The sequence below is a fragment of the Plutella xylostella genome, chromosome 13 (assembly GCF_932276165.1).
Source record: "Plutella xylostella chromosome 13, ilPluXylo3.1, whole genome shotgun sequence".
NCBI classification, from domain to species: domain Eukaryota; kingdom Metazoa; phylum Arthropoda; class Insecta; order Lepidoptera; family Plutellidae; genus Plutella; species Plutella xylostella.
Window position 1 is genome coordinate 11357919 of NC_063993.1, and position 27973 is coordinate 11385891.

The following is a 27973-nucleotide window of genomic DNA, read 5'->3' on the forward strand; positions in this document are numbered from 1 at the left end:
CCCTGGTTGCAGGTGAGACCCGCGGGCGCCGGACTGGCCCCGCGCTACGGGAGGCGCGGCGGCTGCTGCAGAACTGGAGAGCACTGGCCCAGGAGTACTGGACGGAGGCAAGACGGTTCTGTGAGTGGAACTTGGTACTGTTGGTAGGGATGGTGGCGGGTGTTGTTGAATGAAAATCAAGCCCATTTTGTTAGGTTCCGGAAGCCTAAATTTATGAGTCTTAGGACTCTTAAAATACAAACACATACTTACTTAGTTTATAAACAATAAATTGCAGGACATAATGAGCTTCTTCCAAGACTCACCGCGCTTTAAACAAGACCTGAAAACAAAAATATCTGTCTTGGCTAGGGATCGAACACAGAACCCTCGACACAGCATTCACAATCACTAAAGACTGCGTCATTCAATCACATGGTGACTCCTCGCTGTCCATCAAATGGAATCGGCCTTGAGAAGTGACCTCAGCACAATACCACTCTGTATTTACCTATGTATAATGTCTCTATAGCTAGGTATAAAGTATAATGGACAATAGTTGTTTGGGGAGCTATATTCCACCATGGCATGTCATTCATCAAACTCCAAGTTGTGGTGAAATTGTTTGTCTGATAAATTAAACCAGCGGCCTTTGTTGTTTTGACCTAAAAATTGTGGAAACTACTGACAAAAAATCTGTAAATGAAACTGAATAAAGCGTTTACTTTTTTCTACTGTACTCTGCAAAAATTGATTTGATTTATTTTATTCGTTTCCATGTTGGGCGCCAACATGTTCTACCTGCCACTGTGTAGTTGTGTACTATAACTACTACAGCATATATGTAGGTACACTTACCTATAGATACTACACACAAAATCCTAGTAAATAGATATTACTATTGCACATACCAACGACCTAAGGATTTGCGAAGACTAAAATCTGAAAAAGTAACTCGGGCAGTGTCATCTGCGCTAAATCTAGTTACTGAGTTTTAAGGCTTTGGCGGTGGAAATGTCTGATTCAATTTGCGATCAGCGACGTGACCCTGCCTGCCTATATACAGCTGACCGGAAGTTGGAGGCAACCGGATGCAGCTTTTAACGCCATATTGTCGCGCCTTCTATAGTGCCACAAACTTATCTGTTCCGGTGACAGCTCTAATTCTATAAGATTTTAAGTTTGCTTGTATTGTTAATTCGCTCTTGCAGTGTTTATATCTTTATGGTCTGACCATTTCCCCCTTATAATGGAATGCAACTTAAAACTATTGACACAAAAAGTTTCAATTAACATATTAAATGAAAATAAAAACGTAGTATGGGGTACAAGAACAGAGGAACAAATATATGGTTACTCCAAAGAGTGTCATGACCGTCTATTCTATTCTATTCTATTCTCTGTGGGGGTGTAAGTACCTGCACCTGGCTCTCTCGAATGGAACCTTTGTGCATATCCCCAAGGTCTCAACTGCCTTCCTAAGCTTGGACCATTTCCCACCACGCTGGTCCACTGCGGGTTGGTGGGTTCACATATCTAGATGTGCTAGATCTAGATATGCAGGTTTCCTCACGATGTTTTCCTTCACCGTAAGAGCGATGGTATACATTGTACTTAAGTTAAAAGAACTCATTGGTACATGTCAGCGCCGGGATTCGAACCCGCATCTCTTGATTGAGAAGCGGGCGCTCACCCGACTGAGCTACCACCGCTCTGACCGTCATGACCGTCTGAGACGCATTGATTTCCCAGATGATTTTATAAAATGTGCGCACTGTTATTGCAATAACCGTGACCACAGGCGTGTTCTGGACGGGCTGTACTCGGACATTGTCTCCGCCCTCCGTGAGGCGGCGGTGGAGTGTCGGGGAGTCACGAAGAAGGCCGGGAGTGGCGCGCGCATTGTCGGGTGGAACAAACATGTCAGCGAGGCTCATGGGTTGGCTAGGTCAAGTTTCAATATGTGGGTGCTGTGCGGAAAACCGAGAACCGGTTCCGTATACTTGGAAATGTGTCAAAGCAGACGAATATTTAAGTCGCGATTGAAATGGTGTCAAGACAATCAACACCAAATTAAAATGGACTCGCTAGCTGAAAAACATTCCAAGGGGAACTTTCGTGGATTTTGGAAGGACACGGGTAAAGAAAATGTAAAACCAAGCCTTCCCGTGAGCGTCGATGGTAAAAACCAACAGAAGGAAATTGCAAATGTGTTTAAGGACCATTTTTCTGTAAAATCCTCATTGGGCGCGGCTGCGGAGGTGCTCAATGCTGACATGAAGTATGGAGTTTTAGCTGCCCCTATTTTAGCTAAGGACGTAGCTAAAGCTATAAAATGCATAAAAAGAGGCAAGTCCCCGGGTCACGATGGACTCAGCATTGAGCACCTGCAGCATGCCGGGCCTCATATTTCTAGGGTATTGGCAATGTTTTACTCTCTGTGCGTGAGCCACTCCTACTTGCCAAGTAACTTTATGAAAACAGTGGTAGTGCCTGTAGTGAAAAATAAAACTGGTGATCTTGCCGATAAAAGTAACTACAGGCCTATTTCCCTTGCCACTGTCATAGCCAAAGTATTTGACGCTATGCTTAACACACAGTTAAATAAATACGTAACACTGCACGATAACCAGTTTGGCTTTCGTCCCAGACTCTCCACAGAAAGTGCTATACTGTGTCTTAAGCATACCGTCAAATATTATACAGATCGCAAAACACCCGTGTACGCGTGTTTCCTCGACCTCTCCAAGGCATTTGACTTGGTGTCGTACGATCTGCTATGGAGCAAAATGAAAAGTATGGAAATACCTATAGAAGTCATCCGCATGTTCCAGTACTGGTACGCACATCAGTCCAACAGTGTCCGGTGGGCGGGGGCAATGTCAGACCCCTACCGGCTCGAGTGTGGAGTGAGACAGGGCGGATTGACATCCCCAACCCTGTTCAACCTCTATATGAACGAGTTGATCGTCGCGCTCAGCAGTCAGCATGTCGGCTGCCACGTCGACGGTGTCTGCGTCAATAACTTGAGCTATGCAGACGACATGGTTCTGCTGAGTGCGTCGACCTGTGGCCTTAGAGCGCTGGTGCGGACGTGTGAGGAGTACGCCAGTGGTCACGGATTAATATATAACGCAAAGAAAAGCCAATGCATGGTCTTTGAGGCTGGTGCAAAACGACCCAGAGATGTACCACCAGTACTATTAAATGGCAAGTCACTTGTGATGGTCGATCAGTTTAGGTACCTGGGGCATATACTGACCACCGATCTCAAGGACAATGCAGATATTGAGCGCGAGCGGAGGGCACTGTCAGTAAGAGCGAATATGATAGCCCGCAGGTTTGCACGATGTACTCAACAAGTTAAAGTTACGCTCTTCAGGGCTTACTGCACATCCCTCTACAGCTGCAGCCTGTGGGCAGACTACACGAAGCGAAGCTACAGTGACCTCCGCGTCCTGTACAATAATGCTTTCAAGACAATATTGGGACTGCCTCGATTCTGCAGCGCATCGGGGATGATTGCCGCGGCGCGCACGGACTGCTTCCACACCACCATGCGCAAGCGCGCCGCGTCCCTGGTGCGCAGGGTCCGGGCCAGCTCCAATATTGTCCTGAAAATGATTGGCGACAGAGTGGACTGTCCATTTCTCCGGCACTGCTGTGACAGACATGTCGCTGTAACGATGCCGCTAAGGAAGTTTTGATTATTTTATTTTATTATTATTATAATGCTACATGCATTATAATAATAATTTAATAACATTAAATTAAATTTATAATCTGAAATTATTATTATTCTTATATTTTTTATTATTTTTTTTAACATTGTATTTAATCCTGAATTTATGTATTAATTTAATTTATGATAAATTGTACCTACTTATGTTAATTCTTGTGCTTGTTGTTAATTGTATTGTTTTTTGTTTATTGAATTTTATGACATGTACCTACTGAATATGGATCAAGTTATCTGAAATAAATGAATTTAATAATTTAATTTAATAAACCCATCTAAACTATATCAATATATCTTTTATTAGTAAATAATGTGATATGGACCAATTTAGTTAACTGTCACCGGAACAGATAAGTTTGTCGCACTATACCGGGAACAATGAGCGATATTGATCTGCCTGTTACTTTATAAATTGTGTCCGATAATATGTACGGTTGGTGGATTTAACAATAAACAAAAAACCGCAATAATTTTGCGTATACCTGCCTACATAATATAGAGTATACTTTCTGCTGTACCTCAGAATAATTATATTTGAGTATTTATTAAGAAGTGCCTACCTAAAAGTGGATAAATAACTACCTGTAATTAAAATATGTAGGTATAATTAAAATCTCTAAAGCTGAAGCCGCAATATGATTTAATTTAATCAAATCATATTTCGGTACTTAAACTCAAAAGATCTCTTCGATCTTTCATCGGGTTTCACTTAACTTAATAAGGAGCGTCGATCAGCGGTGGTAGCTCAGTCGGGCGGGTCTGGGCCCGCTTCTCACGCTAGAGATGCGGGTTCGGATCCCGGCGCTGGCATATTGTACCAATGAGTTCTTTGAAATTTAAGTAGTTACCTACAATGTATGTATACCATCGCCATTACGGTGAAGGAAATCAACGTGCGGAAAGCTGATTAATTAGAAAGTTACCTATTAAAGCTGAAGCTTCATAACCCCTGGATAAGCATAATAACTAATTACTTACTTATTTATTTAACCCCTAATACTAATAATGCAAAGGGAAAATAGTTCCCACCTTATTTTGAACTCTAGTACCTACCTTGAGTTACGGGCAAAACCAATGAAAAATAGGAACTGCGCGGCAGCGTTGTAAAATTGTATGTAACACGTTTTTCGGTAAACCTTCCAAGATAATTATTTAAATCGTACAGTAAAAATACAATATTTGTTTGAATGATTTGTTTACTTATCGGCTAATTCAGCTACCCGAGCGCTGCCATGGCATCTCTATCTCTAATGCAAGGAAATACACTTGTGTTTAGCCTAAATAGCGCACCGATATATCGCATAATCAAAAAGCAAGATGACCCTCCTGATGTGGTTGGTAAGCCGTGCCTTCGTTATCTTTCCACCGGATTTCATTTGCCGTGGTCGTTTTGTTCGGGCTAGCTTTTTTTCAGCAACTAACGAGGCCACGTTATCTCGCATTGCGCAACTATACGTTTGATCAAACTGCAGGTTTAGCTGTATGGACACCGGAAATAAAAACAAACCGTAACTAGTAGTTATCTTTAAATAGATGGGTTGTATTTCTCAAAAAGAAGTAAACAAAAATATTCCTACAAAATCCTACTAGGTATAATAAGTAAGAAATAAATAAACACGAAAGTTTGTTACTCCTTCACGCAAAAACTACTGAACGTATTTTGATGAAATTTGATATAGGAAGCTGAGAACCTACATAAGAACCTACACAACATTTTTATACCAGTATTGCCGCGGAAAAACTTTTCGTTGTGGTGAAGCCAAGCTCGCGACAATAACGGGTTATGAATTCATCCTTCAAGAAACTGTGTAAAGCGTCACATCTTCCTCCACTCGGGGCACCAGGTGGCGACGAAGGCGTAGACCGCGGGGCGCGCGGGCAGGCACGGCCCCAGCGCCTGCAGCAGCGCCGGCGTCTCCACCACCGAGTCGTGGAAGTCCGCGAAATTGATCGCCCCATCCAGGTCCAGGTCCATTCTCTTCATCAGGATATCCACCAGCTCCTTCACCGCTTCTTCAACATCGTCATCCCTGGAGACCTTGATTAAGCACTTCTTCATGAGCTGGTACATGGTCTCCCGACGCAGCTGACCCTCGCCTAGTAAATCGTAGCAAGTGAACGCGTACGTTATGCGCTCCTCCAAATCTCCTCTTAAATACAAGGACATGGCTTTGGCGAACGTAGCCATGGTGACCTGCGGGGAGGTGCCCCGGTCCAGCGCCACCATTACCCGCTCCACCATGTAGGTATCCGTCATGCCCAGGCCTGTATGTAGGACATCCCTAAAGTGCGCTCGCGAGATGGTCTCAGGTGACGCGGGCTTCTCGTCCCGCTTCTGTATCTTGAGGAAGATGATCATGACACGCTCCAGCTCGTCGAAGGTGAAGTGCGTTTGCGGCAGCAGCTGGACCCACTCGCGCCCGTGCTTCTTGCGGAACCGGATCTCCTCCATGGGGTCCAGCGATGAGTCCAGGGACGCCGACATGGTGGCGAGTCTGTGATGTTGGGGTGGACGGGAAGACTGTTAATTTTGATAACTAATTGGGTTTTGTGTAGTTTTCTTTTTGTAATTTAGTCGGCTGAGCGTAAGGTGCGTGGTGGTCTTGATTTTTGATTTATGACATTTCAAGATCACTTTGACATTATCTTTGATATACAGTGCCACAATCTTATCTGTTCCGGTGGCGACTTCGCTGTGATCGAATCCAGTGATGCCATCGATTAAATTTTGCCTATTTCTGGTTTAAACTATTGTTATAATTAGGTACATTCATAAGTATAGATAAATCAAAATATAGGGTCGATAGTAAATGAAAGAGGATATATCAAACGACATTTGTTGTATGGAAAATTTGTCCACGGCGAACAGAAATAAAATTAGTTCTGATTATGTTCAGAACATATAGGAGATTGAATCTAGATTACAATGGTATAGGTAATATATGTGGGTCGTGGGAATAACGAGATACGATATAAAAAAAACTATTACTTATTATTTTTGAACACTTTATTTAATATTTTTAAAGTAAATAGAAACAAGAGCATACAATTAAAAGAAATTCAGACAGTGTGCAAAGGTTAATTCATCATCATCATCATCACGACCCATCACGTCCCCACTGCTGCGGCATGGGTCTCCTTCCAAAGGCTAATTGCCAAAAAGCAATTTCTTTCAGCCAACTCTTGATAGGTTGGGAAAACAATGACATGTCATAAATCATCATTATTTCGTCTAAAATCGCTGCAGGTGCGAGAAATTCTTCTTGGTATACTGCATAAGATTTAAAGTATCATGTCATGTCCTCACACCTGTGATCAAAGAAAAATAAAGATTATATACTTTTCATCACGAGTATCACGACTATTCACGACCCATCCCGTCCCCACTGCTGGGGCACGGGCCTCTCCGCTCTCCGGCAAATATTTAATAAAATTACATGGAGTATATGGGTAAAATTATTCGTCATATTTGGCAACACTAACCTGTAGCTGCTGCAACTCGTTCTTCCAATTTTTCAAACGGAATTAAAGGCGCCTGAATATGTTATTCTTCCTGCATAAAAGCCTATATATATAGTACTACTTTTCTTGCATCACATTACAGCGCTTTTGGCATTATTTCACCCAGAAAATCACAAAACAAATTAAATAACGTAGCGTCAGCCTCTTCGCAGAAATTGACAACTCAAATAACGCACAGAGTATGAAATGACGTTTGACAATGACGTCTCGTTAGTTGCACATTTTGACCACCGGAACAGATAAGATTGTGGCACTATACTTGCGTCGTAGTGTTGCAATGTTTCAAAATTAACAAATCCTGCCATGCGACTTTTTGATATTTTTTTTATCTGTGAAATCATTGTGAAATGGATTAGTTTTTGCAAAGTTATTTTTTTTGCACAAAAAGCGTAGCGGTACCCACCGCACCGATAAGTTGTAAGTTGTAATATAACAATGATAAAAGGAAAACCTTTCTTTAGTGCTTGTGTAAGCAACACTTTTAGAATGAAAACTAGGCAAGTACCTACAACAAAAGCACAAACAATAACTCCAATACTGAAATATTTACTTAAATACTGTATAAATAGAGTAAACAACTTGTCCGTGCCGCGAATACAAGATGGCCGAGATAGAAACGTACCGACTCTATCGAACGAGTAATTGTACAGTGAAATTAAATATTTTTTACAAAACTTTTTGTAATGTTTCCGTTTTTGGTATAATGAATCAGACTGTTATACCAAGCTGTCTCCTGCACTTACATTTCTAAGCTAAGTACAAAAGGTGCAAGATACCTTTGAACTTGTATACTTACGTGTCTATCAGAGTCGCGAGCACAAGTTTCGAACCTCCGTTAACGTTGCGTATCGTCAACTGTCACTGTCAAAATGTAAGGCAAAGTTAGTTTCAAAAGTGACATTTGTTTTTTCCATATGTTAGGTGAAATTTCACCAAACGCTAAACGTATTTAGTAGCCAGTCATACGTCTGTCAGTTAGTAGAATTTTTTTTTTAAATTTGATTTAAATACGTTTAGCGTTTGGTAAAAGTGACCCTTCGTGATTTCAAGTTTCACAAAACAGAGATTCTACGGACTTTAGGACTTTTTCCATCGTCTCAATGAGCAATAAAAAAAAAATGACAGGTATGAATGTTCAAAAGGGTAATGTATAGGGCGTGCAAAACCGGTTAACCGGTTAACCGGAAAACCGGTTAACCGGACAATATATCACGGTTTTTCATAACCGGTTTTGAGAGTTCAAAACCGGAAACCGAAAACCGGGTTTTCACCGATTTTGATCGTATTTTTATATACTTTTTTACATACATTAGAAGTTGAACCCATAAACTCTAAAAATAAAAGAATTTGTATATCGGTTGGCACACTGATGGACACTAGATTAATGCTGAAACTCATAAAAAAGAACTAAAATATTGTATGGAAATTGAGTGACGATTTTCTGGTGCACATGCCGGCACTCTGCCTAGGCGCAGTAAAGCAAACACGACGTCAGTGACCGATGTGTGCGTGTGAGTTCACATTTTTTGCTGTATGAAAACTTATTGCTTTGTGAAAAAAAGGTACTCTGGGTGCACATAATTATAACGTTGAAATCTGGCCCAATAAAGCACAACAAGGTGGTCTTCATACTAACTCTAGGTAAAACAGGACTGCATTGACCGTTGTTGAAAATATAATTAGGCCAAGTGCGGGGACTGCATTCGACGTTATGGAATTTTTCATGAAGTGTTGAGGACGTCAAATCAAATGCAGTCGTGTCCATCAATGAGTTAGGCTTTCTTTCGTTGCGTTGATATGAACAAATCTGTAATACATCAAAAAAACATTCATCATCTTACTGCTTCTATAGAGTGGTCGTAAGAATCAGACGATAAATGTTTTTTTTTCAAAATCTGCCTGTATGTTTAAAATATACAATTATTTATGATAACAGAACGATATAAAAACACCATTAAGGTGCCACACACTTTTTTTAGATGTGATAACAGTAAGTACTATGATATTTCTTATTTAACTTTTTTTCCTGTTCACTAAATTATTAATTTGTCATATGGATGATTAAAAATAGGTAAGTATATCATAAAAAATGTTTTATTCGTATGTTTTGTGGATATCTCTATCTAAGAATATGGGTTCCTTGTTTAATTAGTACTGTATGACAAAAAATCATGGAAGTAATAATACAACAGGAATGCGCACTGCACCGAAAAAACGAGCCGACAGAGATAGTCAGCACGGAGCCCTCCATCTCTTTCTATTTTTGGTGACCATAATTTTAGGTAATTCATGAGACATCACTTCTAATCTATCATGTCGCGAATAGGTGTCGATGGTCTCAAAGTCACCTATTATTCGAATAATTCGATTGCAATGTAGGTACAGTGCTCCAAAATTGATAATGCGCATAGAAATCTTTGACAGATCGGTTGTTTTCGATTATGTGACACATGATATTGACACCTATTTCTTTCGAACAAGGTGCAAAATGCAAATGTTTTTTTAAGGCTCTTACGATTTAATTATTCGGGTGTGAAGAGCTGCATGTGCAGTATTAATTTTGGACAAGTGTACGAATGTATTTTGGTGATATGACAATTGAGTAAACAAATGGGGTGAAGGTAAAATTTGTATAGATGTGTTGTTGCAGCGCAAACTGTAAAGTAATATTGATATGTTTTTTTTCCATATCAATTAGATATTCCCAAGGTTTGAACTAGCAACAACAATCTGTCTTTTTACCAAATTTTACTAAGATGGACTGGTTTTAATTAGAGAGTTTGGATTGACGTAAATAATAAGATGAGCGAAATCAAACAAGACACATTTTTTTAATGAGTATAATACAATGTATTTATTGGAGCTTCTTTATTTACACGTTACTATTCTATTCTATTTTCTGTGGGGTAAGTAGGTACCTTATTAAATTAAATTAAATCTGTCCTTCAATACGCTCCTCAAAGTTGAATGAAACAGGTCCTAATTAATGGAAAGTGATTCAAAAGTACGAATGAATGGTCACCCTAACCATAACGTCTCTCACAACAGTATAAACGTCATCCGTCATCTTGACAACTTCGGTCTTGTCGTAAAGTATTTAGAAAAACTACCAATATTTTTTTATGAAATTATTATTCATACAAATACCAAATATTCCATTAAAATTACATGTTTCTAATGATTTATTATAAATTTGTTTTTGAAAATGATATGATATACAGTAGTCTATGAGTTAATTTAATATTTTTTTGCATAGCTCTCTTCGTACAAAATCTACTAAAGTTTACACAACTAAATCCTGGCAATTGTTAGAAAAAGAGGAAGGGCTCTGTGATAACCCTCTCTATCGGCTCGCGGCCTCTTTCACTTCAAATTTAAATCTTAAGGCGAATTCGTTAGGTCTATTTTTGTTTGCACCATTTTGGTGAGTGCGCATTCCTGTTGTATTATTACTTCCATGCAAAAAATATTTAAGTAATATCAAAACCGGTGAAAAACCGGTTACCCGGTTTTGAGGCTAAAAACCGAAAATTCAAAACCGGTTTTGAAAACCTTCCGGTTTTGCACGCCCTAGTAATGTAGTTACGGAATATCTCATTGGTTGACTGATTTAGAATAAGCCAATGAGAGTTTTGCAAACAACAATCTCATCTCGTCGTGCCGTTGCGCATCCTTTAAAATTTACACGTTCATCAAATTTGCCAAATTATCACCCAGGTTAGTTATGAATTGATCTAAGCTAAAAAAGCGATTTGATGTGAAGATACTATATAAAATGCATGAAATAAAAAATATACTTGTGTTTTTTAAAGTTAATTTTGAGAACGGGGACAACGGGTCTGATTTTTATTTTTTTTATTAAGTGCCGCTGTCCCCGTTGAGGAGCTCACGTCCAATGGGGACAACGGGCCTGATTTTATTTATTTTCTGAAAGTACCGTTGTTCCCGCTTAACGGGGACAAGAATTACGGGGACAGCGGGACTACAGGGTGCTCGCGACTCAGGTAGAGATCAATTTCATAAAAAAAATTGCATGGTGAGAAGACATGCTATATTATGTACCTATAGTCCGACTTATGTCAAGTATCATGAACAAAGTTCGATTTTGAGGCTTATTTGTACGGTAGTAGAGATAAAATCGATATGCGAAGTGCCGATCAAACAACTGGCGAAGGCGTTCGTTCACGATATCGTTATGTTTCTGAAACTTGGCTGACGATTTGTTCCAAGTATTATTATAAAAAAATACTTTAGATACTATGTTTAATCTTTCGAAATGACTTTTACATTTAAAAAAAAATAAGGAACTTGAAACTATAGTAAAGGTATATTTTCGGATAACTGGACTGATATGACTATAATTAGACCATTTAAATAAAATATTGAAGACACGTTCACATATTAAATAACTTACTTCCTGTCCTCGCCACGCCAATAAACTGCAATCAATCAGCGCAACGCGATCAATAGGAAGGAAATAAAAAAGCAACATTCAAACCTATTTCTAGCTCTTTCCAAACACTTCCGCTTAGGTTCCCCGCGATTACTTGTTAATAACTAATTGGTGATAGCGAGGCGGTTCCCACGTGTCGGCGGAGCTTAAAGCTTCGGCTGAAAGTTTCAGCGGAACTTCAGTTAGCCCGCGAGCGCCGCCGGGGCCGCTCGTCACATATCAGCCGCTTCCCTGAAAGCCTGCAGCTGAAAGCTCGCCTCGTAAATAAGCTTTTACAACTTTAATCCTGAAGTTTAAGTGCGTGTGTGCAGTTTGTTCGTATTTATTTACAACTTGAAGGGTGTTTTGTTGAGTGTTTTTGGAAGTTGTTTTTTTGGTAAAACTACTAAGGAAATATTATGATGTCTATCCCAGTAATCCTACACTCTGGTCTCCTAAAGGGGTAGGCTGTATGCTGACATCACAGTGTACAGTTTATGTATATTTTAAACTTTAGTAGTTGTTGTATACTGTAGTAGTATGTAGTCTGGTACGGATATTTAATTTATGGAGTTTGACCTATAAATAAAATTGGCAAAAACACTGAAAGTATCTGGAGTGGTTCCACTATACTGATAACTTGTCCCCAAAGTGTGAAGTTACTTACTGAAAAAGCACTGTACATTGACCATTGCTGCACTTGTCTATAAATCTGGTAATGCAAATACAAAGTGACGGTTAAAATCTAGATTTAACTGCAATAACATGCCTTTATTAATAAAATACAAAAAAAACTCAAATTTATTTATTGTAACTATGTACATGTAGATATAGGTCTTAAAACTGTATTTATAAGTATACTTCTTATAATTCCCTGTAGGCCATACCAACACTTTCTTGCAATAATATCGTTGATATTTTATAATAATATCCTTACACGAGCCAGTAAGCTGATAGAGTAAAATAGAAACCGGTAAAAGCTAATGTAAAAGTGTATTAAGTAAATATATATTTTTATCCTCTTTGACGAAAGTGTGGCGAGTCCCAGGTGAGCTTTAGGAGGATATTATGTTACTCTCTACTCTCAATATTTAATAAGAAAATATCGTAAAAATATGGAGTGGGTAGCATGGTTTCAGATTTATTAAATGGGTTCCTTTCTAATAACAAAATCTTGTAGTACAGTAGAGCCGTATAATCCGGATAGCCAAATCAGACCCCAGGCTGATTTTCCTGTGTGTGTCTGCAAAACACCGCACTGTTTTTTAACAGCCACCTACTGTACTCTTATTAGAAGAAAAAAACACATAAGTTGGTTGTGGTAAAATAAACTATTATGGACACACCATGTGGTTGAAATAAAGTAATATGTAAGGAGTTTAACCATTTGATAAAAGTTCTTTTCAAAAGCGTAGCCTATTCACACCTTTACAATTTGCGTAGGTATGTACTTAGGTATACCTACCTGCCGAATAAGCAGGGGTCCGGATTAGTATGCCTTATAAGTATAACATTTATGTATGTCGACGCAACTTCATAAGTACCTGATGTATATTTAATGTTTCTATTTTTAGTATATATTTCGTTCATCTCATAAAATATCTCCTTTCCTCTACTACTTATCAGATTAAGTATACATGTATATCTTATCAAAGAAAGTTCGGAGTACTTAGGTACCTTATCTACCTACTACGCTTTCGTGGGAATATTATGCTCGGTTTAGGTATTTAGAAACGTTATCAGGATCATAATAAGAATTTGGAAAGGACTAACTTGAAATTGCTTTACCTAGTTACCCTTTAAAATTATGAAGTACTGATCAAGGCACTGGTGTTGTTTCAATGTTTAATTCAGGAACTTTGAAGGCCTTTAGCCTCTTTCAAAGCATTTTGCACAGTTGCGTGCGTTTAATGCTATAAGTAGTATAAGAGTACCTTCCAACGAGAGCTAAAGTGTCTTTCTAACTTATCCGTAAAAAAATATTTTGCCAAAATTACCACCGACTCACGGGTATTTTACGCTATCACGCGTGGAACCTCGTTATTTGACATTTAGATCGTCATGAGCCCCAACATTCCAATTTTCCCGTCACTTGGTCGCTTCCGAAAACGGTGAGGGAATCTTTGTAAACTCAATCAACATGTTCAGGCATAATATATGTAATTTTGCTCGCTATCTCCAAGACATTTGATTGAGTATCATAACGTTGCCGTTGGTTTTATGAACTAGACTCACGAGCAATGAAAAAGTTCCAGTGACAATATATTATAATGTATGGAACGGCAATGGCAGGTGGAACTTTTTCAGTGCGTTATGCATTAACATAGCACAAATATTGCCCCCGGCGTTGTAACACGGCCTCCAGCTCATCCCCCGAGCCACCAGCTGGCGTCGCTCCAGCTCACTTTAGAACACCCTGTATTTATTACAACGCTTAAATTACTTGTTGATGGACGGATGCTTTAATCACGGGTCTAATTCCAAACCAAAAGCTGAAAGATGTATGAGCAATTTTGATATCCTTCATTAAGTTTGACATGGGAATGCTGTGTTATAAGTTCTCTCGTCAAATATACAATATCACAACGGGCTAGTGGAGGTAAAATCGAATATCTAAGTAAATTATAGCAGGTTCATTAATACTAGGACAGGCTATATATATATGGTTTACCAACCTACCTATATTACCCGAAAGGGGTTAGATTTATTTCTATCAGACTGTACTTATGTACATGTACACAATATTTTCTGAAATACTCGTAACAAGAGAACTTCAATGAGAGGCGGAGAGCTGCCTTGCAATGCACTTAGTAACCATTTCATTAAGACTGCATAGATTCTTAAAAGCCTTAAAAATTTCAAGCTTCTTTTAAGCTCTCACTTTGGCGACGACCCAGCGACTACTTACTAATTTAGGACACTCATATCAGAAAATTCCTGCTTCTATAAGAAATTTCTGATTCTGGAAGGTTACTCTTTAGGTTTACATACAAAGAACAAACCGTAGCTATCGTGCAATTACTTACTACGGTTAATGCAACGAAATATAGTCGTGGTTAGCGCACTGGAGACTCTCCCTCCTGTCGTGTTCAACGACATAATCATATTTAAACACGTAGTGTGAAGACAAAGCGCGTGTGATGTGACCTTCTTCAACAAACAATAGGTATGAACGTGGGAACAGCAGTGGCTGTAATCTTGCACAACAATAAGTGGGGGTGACCGTTCTCCAGTGACGCTGGAAGCCAGCCAGCTGGATGGAACAGGGGGGTCTCTCTATATGGCAAGATTCGGAGCACTGCTGCGCGAACCACCACTCTATCTTGTGCTGATTGTACGACAGCTCTCGTTCTTTCGTTTTTCGTCAGTATAGAGTAACCTTCCTTAAGAGAGCATGAGGCTCGCAAACTAGGGGAATTCATTTCTAGGGACGTTGAGCCGCCGGATAGATATTTATGATCTTTGCCATCTGCTAGTAGGTACTTATTAGGTAGGTAACCTACTGCTTATCGTTACGTTTTCTCCAAAGCTGTGAAATCTGATGTTTTCTGGAGCTATACTTACTAAACGCGTAACTACGAACCTTCATACTATATCAACGCAATTTCTCACGTTATCACACAAGATTTACTTACTTACCTAATAAATATCTACGTAAATTCAAATAATATGTACAAGTACACTCACGGGCAAAGAAACAGTCCCACTTACAAAATGCAGACACCAAATTAATAATGTAAATTTTTTTAAACACTTATTAGGAAATTTTAACAAAATATTTATGTTTTTAGTTGGTAATAATCTGATGCGCCGGTCAATGCACTTAAATATTGCAGAAAGCGTCTTTAAGTTAGTTTTTTCCGTTTCGTTGTAATTTGATGATTTTCTGCAATGGAACTTTTTCATTGCCCGTGAGTGAACATCTAGGTAGGTACGTAGTTTATATTAGTTAGGTACTTAAGTAGTAACCATCGGGTAAACGGGTTAAAAATACTAGGTAATGAATCGTTAATTACTCGAGATAATATGGAACGGAAAACTCTATAGCAAAGAGTTAGCGATGTTACTGAAAATAAACTTAATTACGTTGTAAATACTTGTTGTGAGCCGCCTGCCTCGGGCTACTTCAGGTTGCGTGGGTTTAAACAAAAGATGCCCTTCTACAGAAAAGATGTGCCGCGTTATTTTTGTAATCCACCTACAATATTGGCCCTTATGAAGACCTGAAAGAAGTTTATAAGATTTACTATGTAACATACAAAATATACTTTCAGACTAGGAATATTGTACAATTAATAGGCGACCTTATTGACATGAGCGATTTCTTACACCTTTCTGTAATTGTGAAACTGAATCAATGCTAATTAAACGCAAAGTTTCAAGCAGATATGCACCTCTGTTGCAGGCGAGAGAGTATATATTTCGCATGCGTGACGCAGTCCACGAGTTGGTCTAGTCTAGGCCTAGCCTAATGGAAGAGAGCTGTCAGTCCAGATACTGTGGGTTTGATACGCGAATTTGGTACGTAGAAATAGTCCGTTAAACACCCGAGACCACAGGCGCATCGATGGCAAACCGGATTCTGCGTTGTTCTGTGGTTAGGTCACAGCCTACATCACAGGCAATTTCTCACGTGTGTTGGACTGTAATCCCCACCAATAGGGATAGGTAGGTACAGCGTCGTCGGGCAATAAGCAAGTATACTACCACTCGCCGTAAAATGTATCTCTATTATATTTGAGGATGGTTTTAGGATAATCCAATCCTTTTAATGTTTCTTAGGTTTAAAATAACATAAATTAAATTACTTACATAATAAGAAAAAATGTTTTATCCTGGACCTGAAGGTAAACTCGGAAACTAAACTTGTTCAGGAGAAACTTCAGAAAATTAACTTTCCAACAAGTACTTTAACTTCATACACACTAGCTCTAGACGCCTCTTGTTCTCTGCTCTTTGATTATATTACCTTTGCGATTAGTACAGGAAATGAATGAAATGAAAAAACTGGAATTTTCACAATATCTGTGCTCATACGACATACCTAGAGAGCAAACTCGCTAAAAATGCATTGAAGTACAAAAAACAGTAACAAAGTATTTCATTAAATTTCCGGCTTTGAAGTAAACTTTGTTATTCGTGCTGAAGTACTTAGAAATTGTCCCGGGCGACGCGACGCTCAGTTTATTCCGGTCGAAAAATAAACGCTATAGGTAAATAAAGTGTTTGAAGTTTCGCTTTGTGTGTGCTCGCTATGAATGTTTTATGAAGGGTTGTCGAAATGTGTGGAGTCCCACCCTCCCTGCATCGGTGGTCGATAGTCGGATATCCTTTTACGTGAGACTATTCCTCAATGTTTATGAAAGTTCATGCACAAGTCGTGATGTCACACATGACTTGCCTTTAAAAGTTTTCCCGTGGGAATTTAGGGATTAAAAGAATTAAGTAAATGATAAACCGATGCCGTGGATCAGCACGATAGCTTCTTACATACGATATTTCATCAAAATTGTTTCAGCTCTTGAGTAAAGAGCCATGAAACATATAATATTCGCATGAAATCATTAGTGTGTAGCCTGGTTAAAAATATCTAAGCATGCGTACATAGACAGACGTGAAAAGCGACTTTGCTTTATACTTTCAGTAGTGATAGTGCTACGTAGTTAAATATATACTTAAATGAAGCCTACCTTACCTACCTACCATACTTGTACCCCCACAGTCCCCACACCCACTTCAGTACCACTAGCCTGGCTCGAAGGCCGCGGCATCTCCGTGGCGACACCCGAAAGCCTCAAGAAGAGATGACGCAACGCGCCGCTAATCAGGATAAACAACGGTATTTACATTACAAGAGCCACCGAGCGGAGCCAGGCTCTTGTCGGGAATAAATACACATTTACTGCGGATCTAGGTATTACAGACACCTAAGAGTATTTAAATTACAGTTCGATCTATGTACTCAGGTACTACGCTTTTGGGTGCCAAATTGGTTTAGGATTGCGCTTGTGTTCTTAGAATTGTGTATTTGGAATTTTATACGTATGGTATGGTACTCGCTACTCGTACCTATAGCAAAATATAAATTTTAATTAAGAAAAAAATAGGAAAATATACTGAAAGTTTCTCTAAAATAATTGTTAAAATTTTAACAATTATTTTAGGACCTAGGAATTCAGGACACCAGTGCAAGCGTGGCGGGAATTTAAAATGTTTCAGCCATCTGTCACACTCACAGCTATAAAGTAATTAATACGCATTGTATGAGTAGAGGAAACTAGTAAAAACTAGAGGGAACAAATTTTTGTAAGGTTAGTCGTGGACATTCTAACAGTGCAGCCGTTAAACTACAAAGCATATTGTTTATTAATGTTACTTTAGGTCCACGTTCTGTATCCAGCGACCAATCAAGACTTCCAATGGTACCTCTGGATAGCTAGAGGCTAGGAGTACCTTTTATAATCCTACATTAATCACTCCAAAATAAACTTAAGTATTTATGAAAAATCATTGTTGGTAACGAAATAGTTTCCTGCTGTAACTTTTGACCAGTCACCGGCCAGCCTGTTTTAACCCGTCGGAAGCCGCTGTCCGTGCCCGCCCCGAGTCGTCAGTCACGCGTGAGTCACGCGTCGTTTGTCTCAATCCGCCGCACCTACGGGTGTGACCTCCAATCCGCGTAGTGCGGGCGCGGCGGCCAGATTGCGCGCGACACACCCTGTAGAGTTTATTGTGCGGTGCACAGAGTAGTTACACTGTGGATACAGTATTTTAAAATGCGTTAAAAGCCTTTGAAATTTTATATTTTTCGATATACAAGTTATATCGAAAAATATATCGTTTGTACTTGTTATACATAATCTTGCCAAAGTGGTATACTAAGCTAAACTGGGGTGACTCAGGAGGTCATCCCACCACGCCTTTTGCAACACTCTGTATAAGTATTGCTTCAGTATTATTCACTTATGAAGATCAAAATTCTAAATAGGTACTCATCCGGTTTTCCTATACAGATGCCTCATGGCTAATCCTCTGCAACTTCATATTTAGGTAGATTTAAATCATTATTTAACTGGTTAAGTGTGGTTATACTATAACATTCATATTCACTAAGTATGTATAATCTTTTTAAACAGACTCCTATAACTCTTTCTAGTCAGTGATGAGGTCACGGCCAGTCCCACTGTGTCCCTGTACTCTGCAGCCGTGAGTGACGTCAGCGTGTCACCGCCACCATTAGGCTTTACTGGCGGTCAGATTGTATGCAAACAACACTAAAACCCCGTCATTTCACCACCTAATTTCACGAAATACTGTGCTATTAGTACTAACTCGGTTCAGGTTAGGTTTATTTTGGTTAACTATACCTAGCCAAATTGTTTCAGTGTCATCAGGGAATTAGCTATTGATAGAGAGTTTAATTTGCATCAGTTTTTATTCTATAAAACACCAGTATGGCTATATACCGAATTACTAAATGATTTTAAAGTGGCGATTTCTAATAAATACGGGCACGGACTGGCCATCAAAGCATTACAAAACTCTGTCTGAGCAATGAAAAAGTTCTACTGACAAAATGCTTATAGGTACCACACGATCGCAATTTTTTCAGATATTTCATTTTTAATTTGAATACAATATTTACCTTTTTAGTATAATTTAGAATACTGCCAGCATTCTAATGCGCTGTTAAATTTACTTACTAAAATATTGCAGATTCTGGAGTAATTTGGTGCTATTTCCACGGAACTTTTTCATTGCTTGCGAGTGTACATGTTTACTATTTCGTATCTCAGCGTGACTATAATGTTTTCGTTGATATAACAGAACTACCGCTATCTATACCGGTGAGGATGGCAAACAGTTGCGTGAAATACAACTAGAAGTGGGTCTCCTATCTTATCTGAGATACATAGTTTGTGGAAGTGCTTCAGTTTATAAGGAACTGTGACTTTATAAGCAGCGTTCGATAGATTTGTCGAGTTTTTGTGTTCGTTCTAGGTGTTTATTTCAGTGTGAATAAATGTGAAATTAATGGTGAAACACTTATTTATAGTGTAGGTAATGTGTTGTGAAAAATATTTGTTCTAAAACCAAAATATAGAATAACTCGTGCACTTGTCTCGTGTAAATTTTTCTAACTTTGATATACGATCGAACTACTAAAACTCAAAACAAAGGAAGTACAAATTGTTTTAGTACAGTGAGCTACAAACATTATAATTGACAACAAGTAGCAACACAATACGTGTTTATTGTCGTGCAGTGTTGTTTACTGCTGGAATAATTCATGAGTTCGAGCCACTGAGCACCACACAGGTGGCACTTCAAATAACATTCAGCGGAAAGTAGTAGTACTTATAATTATGTATTAGTTATTTTTCAATGTGCCTGCAATCGTACGCAACGGTCACGTCACATTCAGTATTCTTTGTATAGAAATTCAGACAAGTACGTCCACTTCATCGGCATTGCCGGACGCCGTTTCTACATAAATTTTTGACAATTGGTTTGGTGCGATACGTACGATACTGATAGATATAGGCACACATAATTATAGGTAGACATTTTAAAATGGTAAACACGTCTGACGTGATAGCCTTGTACTAAGTTAAAATAACAATCTACCTACAAACATAAATTACAAATAGAACCTACTCTAATAGCACAGCTGCACCCATGTCAAACTTTCACATTCGGAAATAATAAGAGCCGCCACAACAAAGGCTTGCTATATTTGTAAATGATCACACTGAATTTCCGGGAAATATTCATACATTCAGTTTGCCTTACTACTAATACTGGTGTGACTAGCTTTTCCTGTAAGTTTCAATTAGCTTTAAAATGTGTTGCGTGCGTGAGAGTTGCAGAGTGTTTTCCTGAAAGAGAGAAAACTTTAGATGCCAGTGGAAACCATAGATATCACTCTCTATATCGTGCTGGTTTAATTTCTTTATTTTTCATCCTTTGGGCGTAGGCATCTTGAAACGGCATAATATCATAAATGCCTCCTTTAGTCTCGACTTTCTCGGCTCAAGCAGCCGCCTGGCTACGATCATCGATCAAGGAAATCATTCTAGATGACCAAACGGTGCATTAAGGTATTGATTAAATAAAGTTGTTGCCAAATTAAGATTTAGCCAGACATTTATTTAAACGGCTGCTGTGTTTTTCGGTTAAAATTTATTCACCTCGCGTATTGTGCAGCGAGCGCTACGTTGCTACGGCGCGGCGTAGCACCTGCGTAGCATATTCGTAGCAGAGCGCCTACGAATTCGTAGCCATATGACCACATTAATTAAAATTGTATGTACGTTTATTCAATTAATTATATTCGAAGGATATTAGTAAGGCAGGTAGGTATACAGGGTACGAAGATAAGTGGAGCACTAGAGGGCAACTACGTTTCATCTTCAAGTTTCATATCCAGTTTTGTTTCCATCTTCAAGAATATGAATGAATGTATTTTGTATACAATGAATTAGTGAGTTAGAATATTATATAAGGATTTAAAGTAGTTTCCATCCAAGTCCTCACTTATTTTTCCATCCTGTAAACTTTAACTGTCACCCGATAGGGTTCTAGTATCAAAAACAGATCATGGGGGTCACTCGGTCGTTCCTCACAAACTCGAGTGATTTCGTTTAACGACGCAACACCAGCCCGACCTTGCAGCCAAATGTTCGCCACGTGGCCACAACGGCTTCATTTAATTTAATAACTCCTCCATATCGCTAAATTGATAGATTTATATTCAGATTGAACGTTTAAGGCTTTATTTCATTACCGGTAAACATAAATTAATAATTTAGTATACCTACCTAGGTTATTCATATTTTATTAACGCCGATTTAAGAATATAGCTTTAAATAAATCCAATCAGTGTTAAAGGGCTTTCACCGCTTTGTTTGAGATATCCCATTTCGCTAGCCGGGATTCGGACTCAAACCCGCAGCTCAGCAGCCGGGTCCCTATATAACCATTGCAGGCTGAGAAATACAAGAGGGCAGAATAGAAACCTCCTAATATTATAAACCCTTATCACCTTACCCAAAGTATTTAGAAGAAAGTTAAATAAAAATAGGCAGCAAATTTTCAGACTTAAAAACAAATTGGGAATGGTTGTAGCGGATCGGGACCAGGTTTTAGAGATAGTGAAAGACTTTTACGGGGAACTTTACGTAAGTCAATCTGCGGAACCAGATGACCAGGGTGATTCTGACCCACGAGCCAAACCTTCAGAGAGAATATGGGAAGGAGACTTACCCTCAATCAAAGAAGATGAGATAGCTCATGCTCTGGGTCAGATGAAAAGAGGCAAGGCGTCTGGTGAAGACGGAATATATGTAGAAATGCTACAAGCAGGTGGCACTCCGTTGTTAAAGGTTCTCGCAGGGCTCTTCAATATTATCCTCAAAACATCCATCACACCTGAGGCTTGGAAGAACGCAGTAGTCACGATCCTACATAAAAAGGGTGACCAAGCAAAACTCGAGAACTACAGACCCATCAGCCTCCTATCACAGGTATATAAATTGTACGCCAAAGTCATTTGTAACCGACTGTCTCGCTTGTTTGACGAATACCAACCTGTTGAACAAGCTGGCTTCCGGAGCGGATATTCCACCATCGACCACATCCACGCTGTCAAGCAACTGATGGAGAAATGTAGGGAATACAATCGGCCATTATGCTGCGCATTCGTCGACTATGAGAAGGCGTTTGACAGCATCGAGCACTGGGCCGTGTTCCAGTCGGGTGCGTATTGCGACGTATAAAAACGAAATGTATAATTTCACATTAATAACGTTCACAACATATAATGAACGTTACGTATAACAACAAAATCTATATTTTCATAAGGTATAAGATTCAATTGGTATATCGTACATTTCATATAATATCAAAATAACTAACACTCACGAGGACTAATATCGATTCGTATAACATACATTACGTATATCAATTAAAATATATACTATAATTTTGTATAAAGTTCTTCTCATATCGCATAATCTGTGTTTAATTACCCAACGCCGTCAAACCCCCTAGCACCAAAACCTAAAGATAGGTGCGACGACGAGCAAAGCGAGGAGGAGCGTGTTAGGTGCACATGTTCGTCGAAACCAAAGCGGAGCGCAGCGAAGCGGAGCGGAGCGTCTCCCAACATAGCTTCAATAATAATAATGCTGTGAAAACCCCTAGTACCAAAACCTAAAGATAGGTGCGACGACGAGCAAAGCGAGGAAGAGCGTGTTAGGTGCACATGTTCGTTAAAAGCAAAGCGGAGCGCAGCGAAGCGGAGCGGAGCGTCTCCCAACATAGCTCCAATAATAATATATTTTTTTGTTCATTATACATAATGTTATTATATACGGTGAACAATATATGTTATAAACGTTATATATTTTAATCGATATATCAATTGAAATTATACTTTTTGAACGTTATTCTTTACAAAATTATGTATTTAGTAATTATGCCTTTCGTTTGTTATGCACAGTGATCGTTATACTTAATAAATTTATATCATATGGGCGTATACCTTGTGAATGTTATACGATGCGTTTTTATACCTCGTATTACTTACCCGTTCCAGTCTCTCCATCGTTGCAACATCGACAAGCGATACAGGGTAAGTAATACGAGGTATAAAAACGAATGGTATAACATAAGTATAACGGATATAATTATCATAATGTATAATGCACAAAAAGTATAAAAGATTGTCGTATCGTATTTTCATTATTATTGACGTTATGTGTGGGAAACGCTCCGCTCCGCTTCGCTGCGCTCCGCTTTAGTTTCGCCGAACATGTGCACCTAACACGCTCCTCCTCGCTTTGCTCGTCGTCGCACCTATCTTTAGGTTTTGGTACTAGGGGTTTTGACATTATTATTATTATTGGCGCTATGTGGGGAGACGCTCCGCTCCGCTTCGCTGCGCTCCGCTTTGGTTTCGACGAACATGTGCACCTAACACGCTCCTCCTCGCTTTGCTCGTCGTCGCACCTATCTTTAGGTTTTGGTACTAGGGGTTTTGACATTATTATTATTATTGGCGTTATGTGGGGAGACGCTCCGCTCCGCTTCGCTGCGCTCCGCTTTGGTTTCGACGAACATGTGCACCTAACACGCTCCTCCTCGCTTTGCTCGTCGTCGCACCTATCTTTGGGTTTTGGTACTAGGGGTTTTGATTTGACATTATTATTATTGGCGCTGTGTGGGGAGACGCTCCGCTCCGCTTCGCTGCGCTCCGCTTTGGTTTCGACGAACATGTGCACCTAACACGCTCCTCCTCGCTTTGCTCGTCGTCGCACCTATCTTTAGGTTTTGGTGCTAGAGGGTTTGACGGTGTTGGGTAATTAAACACAGATTATGAACTTTATACTAAACTAGCTGTTGCCCGCGAGCTTCGCTTCGCCTTAAAATTATTTTGCCGTGGACGACTCCCGAACTACCTACCCAATAACATGCCATGGTGGTATTAAATTAGATGAAAGTTGACAAATAAGTACGAAGATACTTGACTAAAAATTATTTTCATGACTTCATTGCGCAAAGACTTGTATAGCAATGGCAGAATAGTAATTTATAAATGTTTAATTTCAAGCATCTAACTTATGCAGTTTTGGTTTTTTTCATACTACTTATTTTTTTTCACTTTAACTCCCATTTTTCAAAACAAAACCATAACTTTACTAAGGTGTGCAGACATGTTAGATTGATAACATCTAGGTTTCTTGCAATATCCTATTGTAACTAAGTTTTACGGCTGTTTTAACAGCATGCAGATTTCATCACGCACGTGGGATAGCACGCCATTTTCCCGCATCTCGTGTGCATATTCTACGCGTTACAATGAATACTTGTATGAACGCGTGCGGGGAAATAGCGCGTGCGTGATCAAATCCGCATGCTGTTAAAAACAGCCTAAGTTAATGCCGAATTTCAACCGCTAACTCCGGTTTTTGTGGGAAAATACGGTACCTAAGCTACGTCCCTTCCAAATTTCAAGTGCCTACGCTACGTTTAGCCTGTGCGTGTCAGTCATGGGAATTCGGTATAGAAAATCTCTGTACATTTTTCCTAAAACACCTACGTAATAAGTTTCATGGTTTTATCTTCAAAAATGACGCATAAGAACCAAATGACAATGAATGAAACCTCGTATTGAAAAGTACAGTCGTTTATTGTGTTGTTTTCGAGGACCTTAGAAACTTACTGCTAATACATACAAACTATAAGTACATTAGCTAAAATCAAACCATACCGCGATCTATATCCGATCCGACAACGCCATCTAGGAGCGGACATAGCTACTATATAAATTAAACTTCTAAAACTCAACACCCATAAAACCTTCAACCCCTATATTACACCCCCACACTGGGTTTTTTTTTAAATGCTAATTATTATTTTTTTGTGATTATGTAGTGCCTAAATACAAAATATAATGTTATTATCTTCAAAAATGACGAACTTCATACAAAATATGAAACCCTATTTCATCCACTCACACATCGAAGTTTCAAAAACGCTAGAACAAAATGTTTAATTATTGCTCATCAAGTGTTTAAATAAAAAGTTTATTTAAAAAAAGATCTACCCCGGCCGGGAATCGAACCCGGGACCTTCGGCATAGCAGTCAGGGTCACTAACCACTACGCTAGATTTTTATCTTTTAAAATTAAGTATTCGAATACAACTTTTAACCCCCCCTTTTAACCCCTTACAACCTCCGTTTCGCAATAAAAAGTAGCCTATGTTCTTTCTCAGGGTCTAGACCATATGTATACCAAATTTCATTCAAATCCGTTCAGTAGTTTTGGCGTGAAAGAGTAACAGACAGACAGACAGACAGACAGTTCCGGATATAACCAACAGATGGCACTAAAAGATCGCAAGATCGCAATACAGAGAGCTTGTATGGAACCGAGGCCATTTAATATGAAGATCCTACATCGCGGTATTAAAGTTTTTCAGTTGTCTGAAATAAATACAAAACCTAATATGTTAAATCTATTCTATAGTAGGAGAGTCAGACAGTGACTTTCGCATTTATAATATTAGTTAGGATGATAGTATATAATTTAATCGATATACGTAATGTATGTTATACGAATTGATATTAGTCCTCGTAAGTATTATATATTTTGATTTTATATAAAATGTACGTTATACCAATTGAATCTTATACCTTATGAAAATATAGATTTTGTTGTTATACGTAACGTTCATTATATGTTGTGAACGTTATTAATGTGAAATTATACATTTCGTTTTTATACGTCGCAATACGCACCCAGCGATACATTGACACGCTCCGGGAGTTATATGGATCCGCCACTATGCAGGTGCGCATGCACAATCTTACCAGCCCCGTTCAGATCAAACGGGGTGTTCGCCAAGGAGACACTCTCTCACCCAAGCTCTTCACAAATGTACTGGAAGATGTAATGAAGACTCTTAACTGGGATGAGACAGGAGTCAACATAAATGGCAGACGCTTGTCGCACCTGCGGTTTGCTGATGACATCATCATTCTGGCTGAAGACGCCTCGGATCTACAGTGTATGCTCGCAGAACTGCATGAAGCATCCCTGAAGGTTGGCCTGAGGATGAATATGTCCAAGACTAAGGTCATGTCCAGCATTCCCACTGAAGTTTCCAACATTACTGTTGGAAACCATAAACAGGAGGTGGTGAATGAATACACTTATCTTGGACATTGTTTATCCTTTGGCCGAGAATCACAGGTCAAAGAGATCACGAGGCGGATTCAACTGGGATGGGCCGCCTTTTCAAAACTAGATGATGTCCTGAAGTCTAAGATCCCACAATGCCTGAAGACCAAGGTGTTTAACCAATGTGTCTTGCCCACACTAACATACGCTGCCGAAACATGGACGCTGACCAAGGAAACTGTGCACCGAATCAGAGTTGCACAGAGAGCTATGGAGCGAGCCATGTTGGGCATTTCGCTTAGAGACCGTATTCCCAACGTGGTGATCCGCAAAAGGACCAAAGTGTTCGACGTCGGTATGCGGGTCGCCGAACTGAAATGGGAGTGGGCGGGACACTTGGCTCGTCGGGAGGACGGAAGGTGGACAAAGGCGGTCACAGAATGGTGGCCTAGAGACGGACGAAGAGTGGTTGGCAGACCACCTGCTAGATGGTCCGATGACATCTGCAAGGTTGCAGGGAAGCAGTGGATCAGAGCGGCACAGGACCGGAAGAATTGGCGTACAAATAAGGAGGCCTATACCCAACAGTGGGCGATAGAAGGCTGATGATGATGATGATGATGATGATGATCACCTTACCATATTATCTTATAGTTATCTTTATTATTCGTTCACGTTTAAAAACGGCTGGACCATTTGTAATGACATTAGGCTCATATAGGTTAACACATAGATTACTTTTCCCACGAGAATACCTTCTAAGGCGAAGCGAAGCTCACGGCAAAAAGCTCTCATATACTAGGTTAAACACGTTATATTACTTTTCCCATGAAAATACCTAGGCGAAGCGAAGCTCATAAAAAAAGCTAGCAGAGACAAAAATAATGATTCCCTGGCACTCTGCTGCCTCGTGGAAAGGACTCTTGTGTCGGAGGCCGCCGCTGCGGTCCGCGCAGATATCATCTGAAACCAATTAATTAGCGACCTGCATCCCGGCTCTACCGCTCTACGCTCAATAATATTGATGCTGTCATTTGTGGCTGGAATTAAATTGTGTCAGGCATTGACTTATATACACTGCCGGGCAATGAAATAGTTCCACCCACAAAAGGCCGACAAACACCTTAATATCTCCTAAGATATAGAACCTAGCTTCATGAATTAAAAAGATTAATGAAATATAGCTTATTATGCAAACATTTTAAAATGCAAACTCTTTTTAATAGTGTTATTTTTGAAGCCATGGATAAAAAAAGATAAGAAGCAAAATTTTCGGGTTTGAAAGTTTAGGAAAACATTTGCTTCGTTTTTAGTTTTGCTTTTTATTTCATTCTTTTTTTTGTCGTTGTGAAATAATTATGAAATTGTAAAGTCTTGGGGCTCTCGTACCCATAAATCATGCCTGTATCACGCGAGGATCGTGCGAGAATCATCACCTTGGTGGACATGGGAACCAGCCAAAGAAATGCGGCCAGAATAATGGGCGTGACTCATACTACTGTACGACGAGTGATCCAAAGGTTTAGGGAGACTGGATTAAACCTGAAAAGACCAGATACTGGCAAGCCAAGGTGCCCAACAGTCCGAAAAGAGCGATTCACTGCCGAAATCATG

The 27973-nt window shown here is 39.4% G+C and overlaps 2 protein-coding genes across 7 annotated transcripts in view; one reads left to right on the forward strand and one right to left on the reverse strand.

The window, feature by feature from the left end:
• LOC105381227 (probable phospholipid-transporting ATPase IA) overlaps positions 1 to 27973 on the forward strand; it is a 92353-nt gene that overhangs the window by 3086 nt on the left and 61294 nt on the right. For 5 of the 6 annotated variants that reach the window (XM_048624958.1, XM_048624964.1, XM_048624962.1 and 2 more), the window contains exon 2: positions 13 to 120. In XM_048624958.1, coding sequence (XP_048480915.1) covers positions 13 to 120 — 108 coding nt within the window. Of the gene's footprint in view, positions 1 to 12; positions 121 to 11891; positions 12070 to 27973 lie in introns of those variants that run through there. The other variant, XM_048624959.1, reaches the window with a different exon arrangement.
• LOC105385957 (calaxin) lies at positions 5484 to 6342 on the reverse strand. The gene has a single exon (XM_011556424.3). It carries the CDS (start codon positions 6201 to 6203, stop codon positions 5535 to 5537), a length of 669 nt encoding a protein of 222 aa, XP_011554726.2. The 5' UTR covers positions 6204 to 6342; the 3' UTR covers positions 5484 to 5534.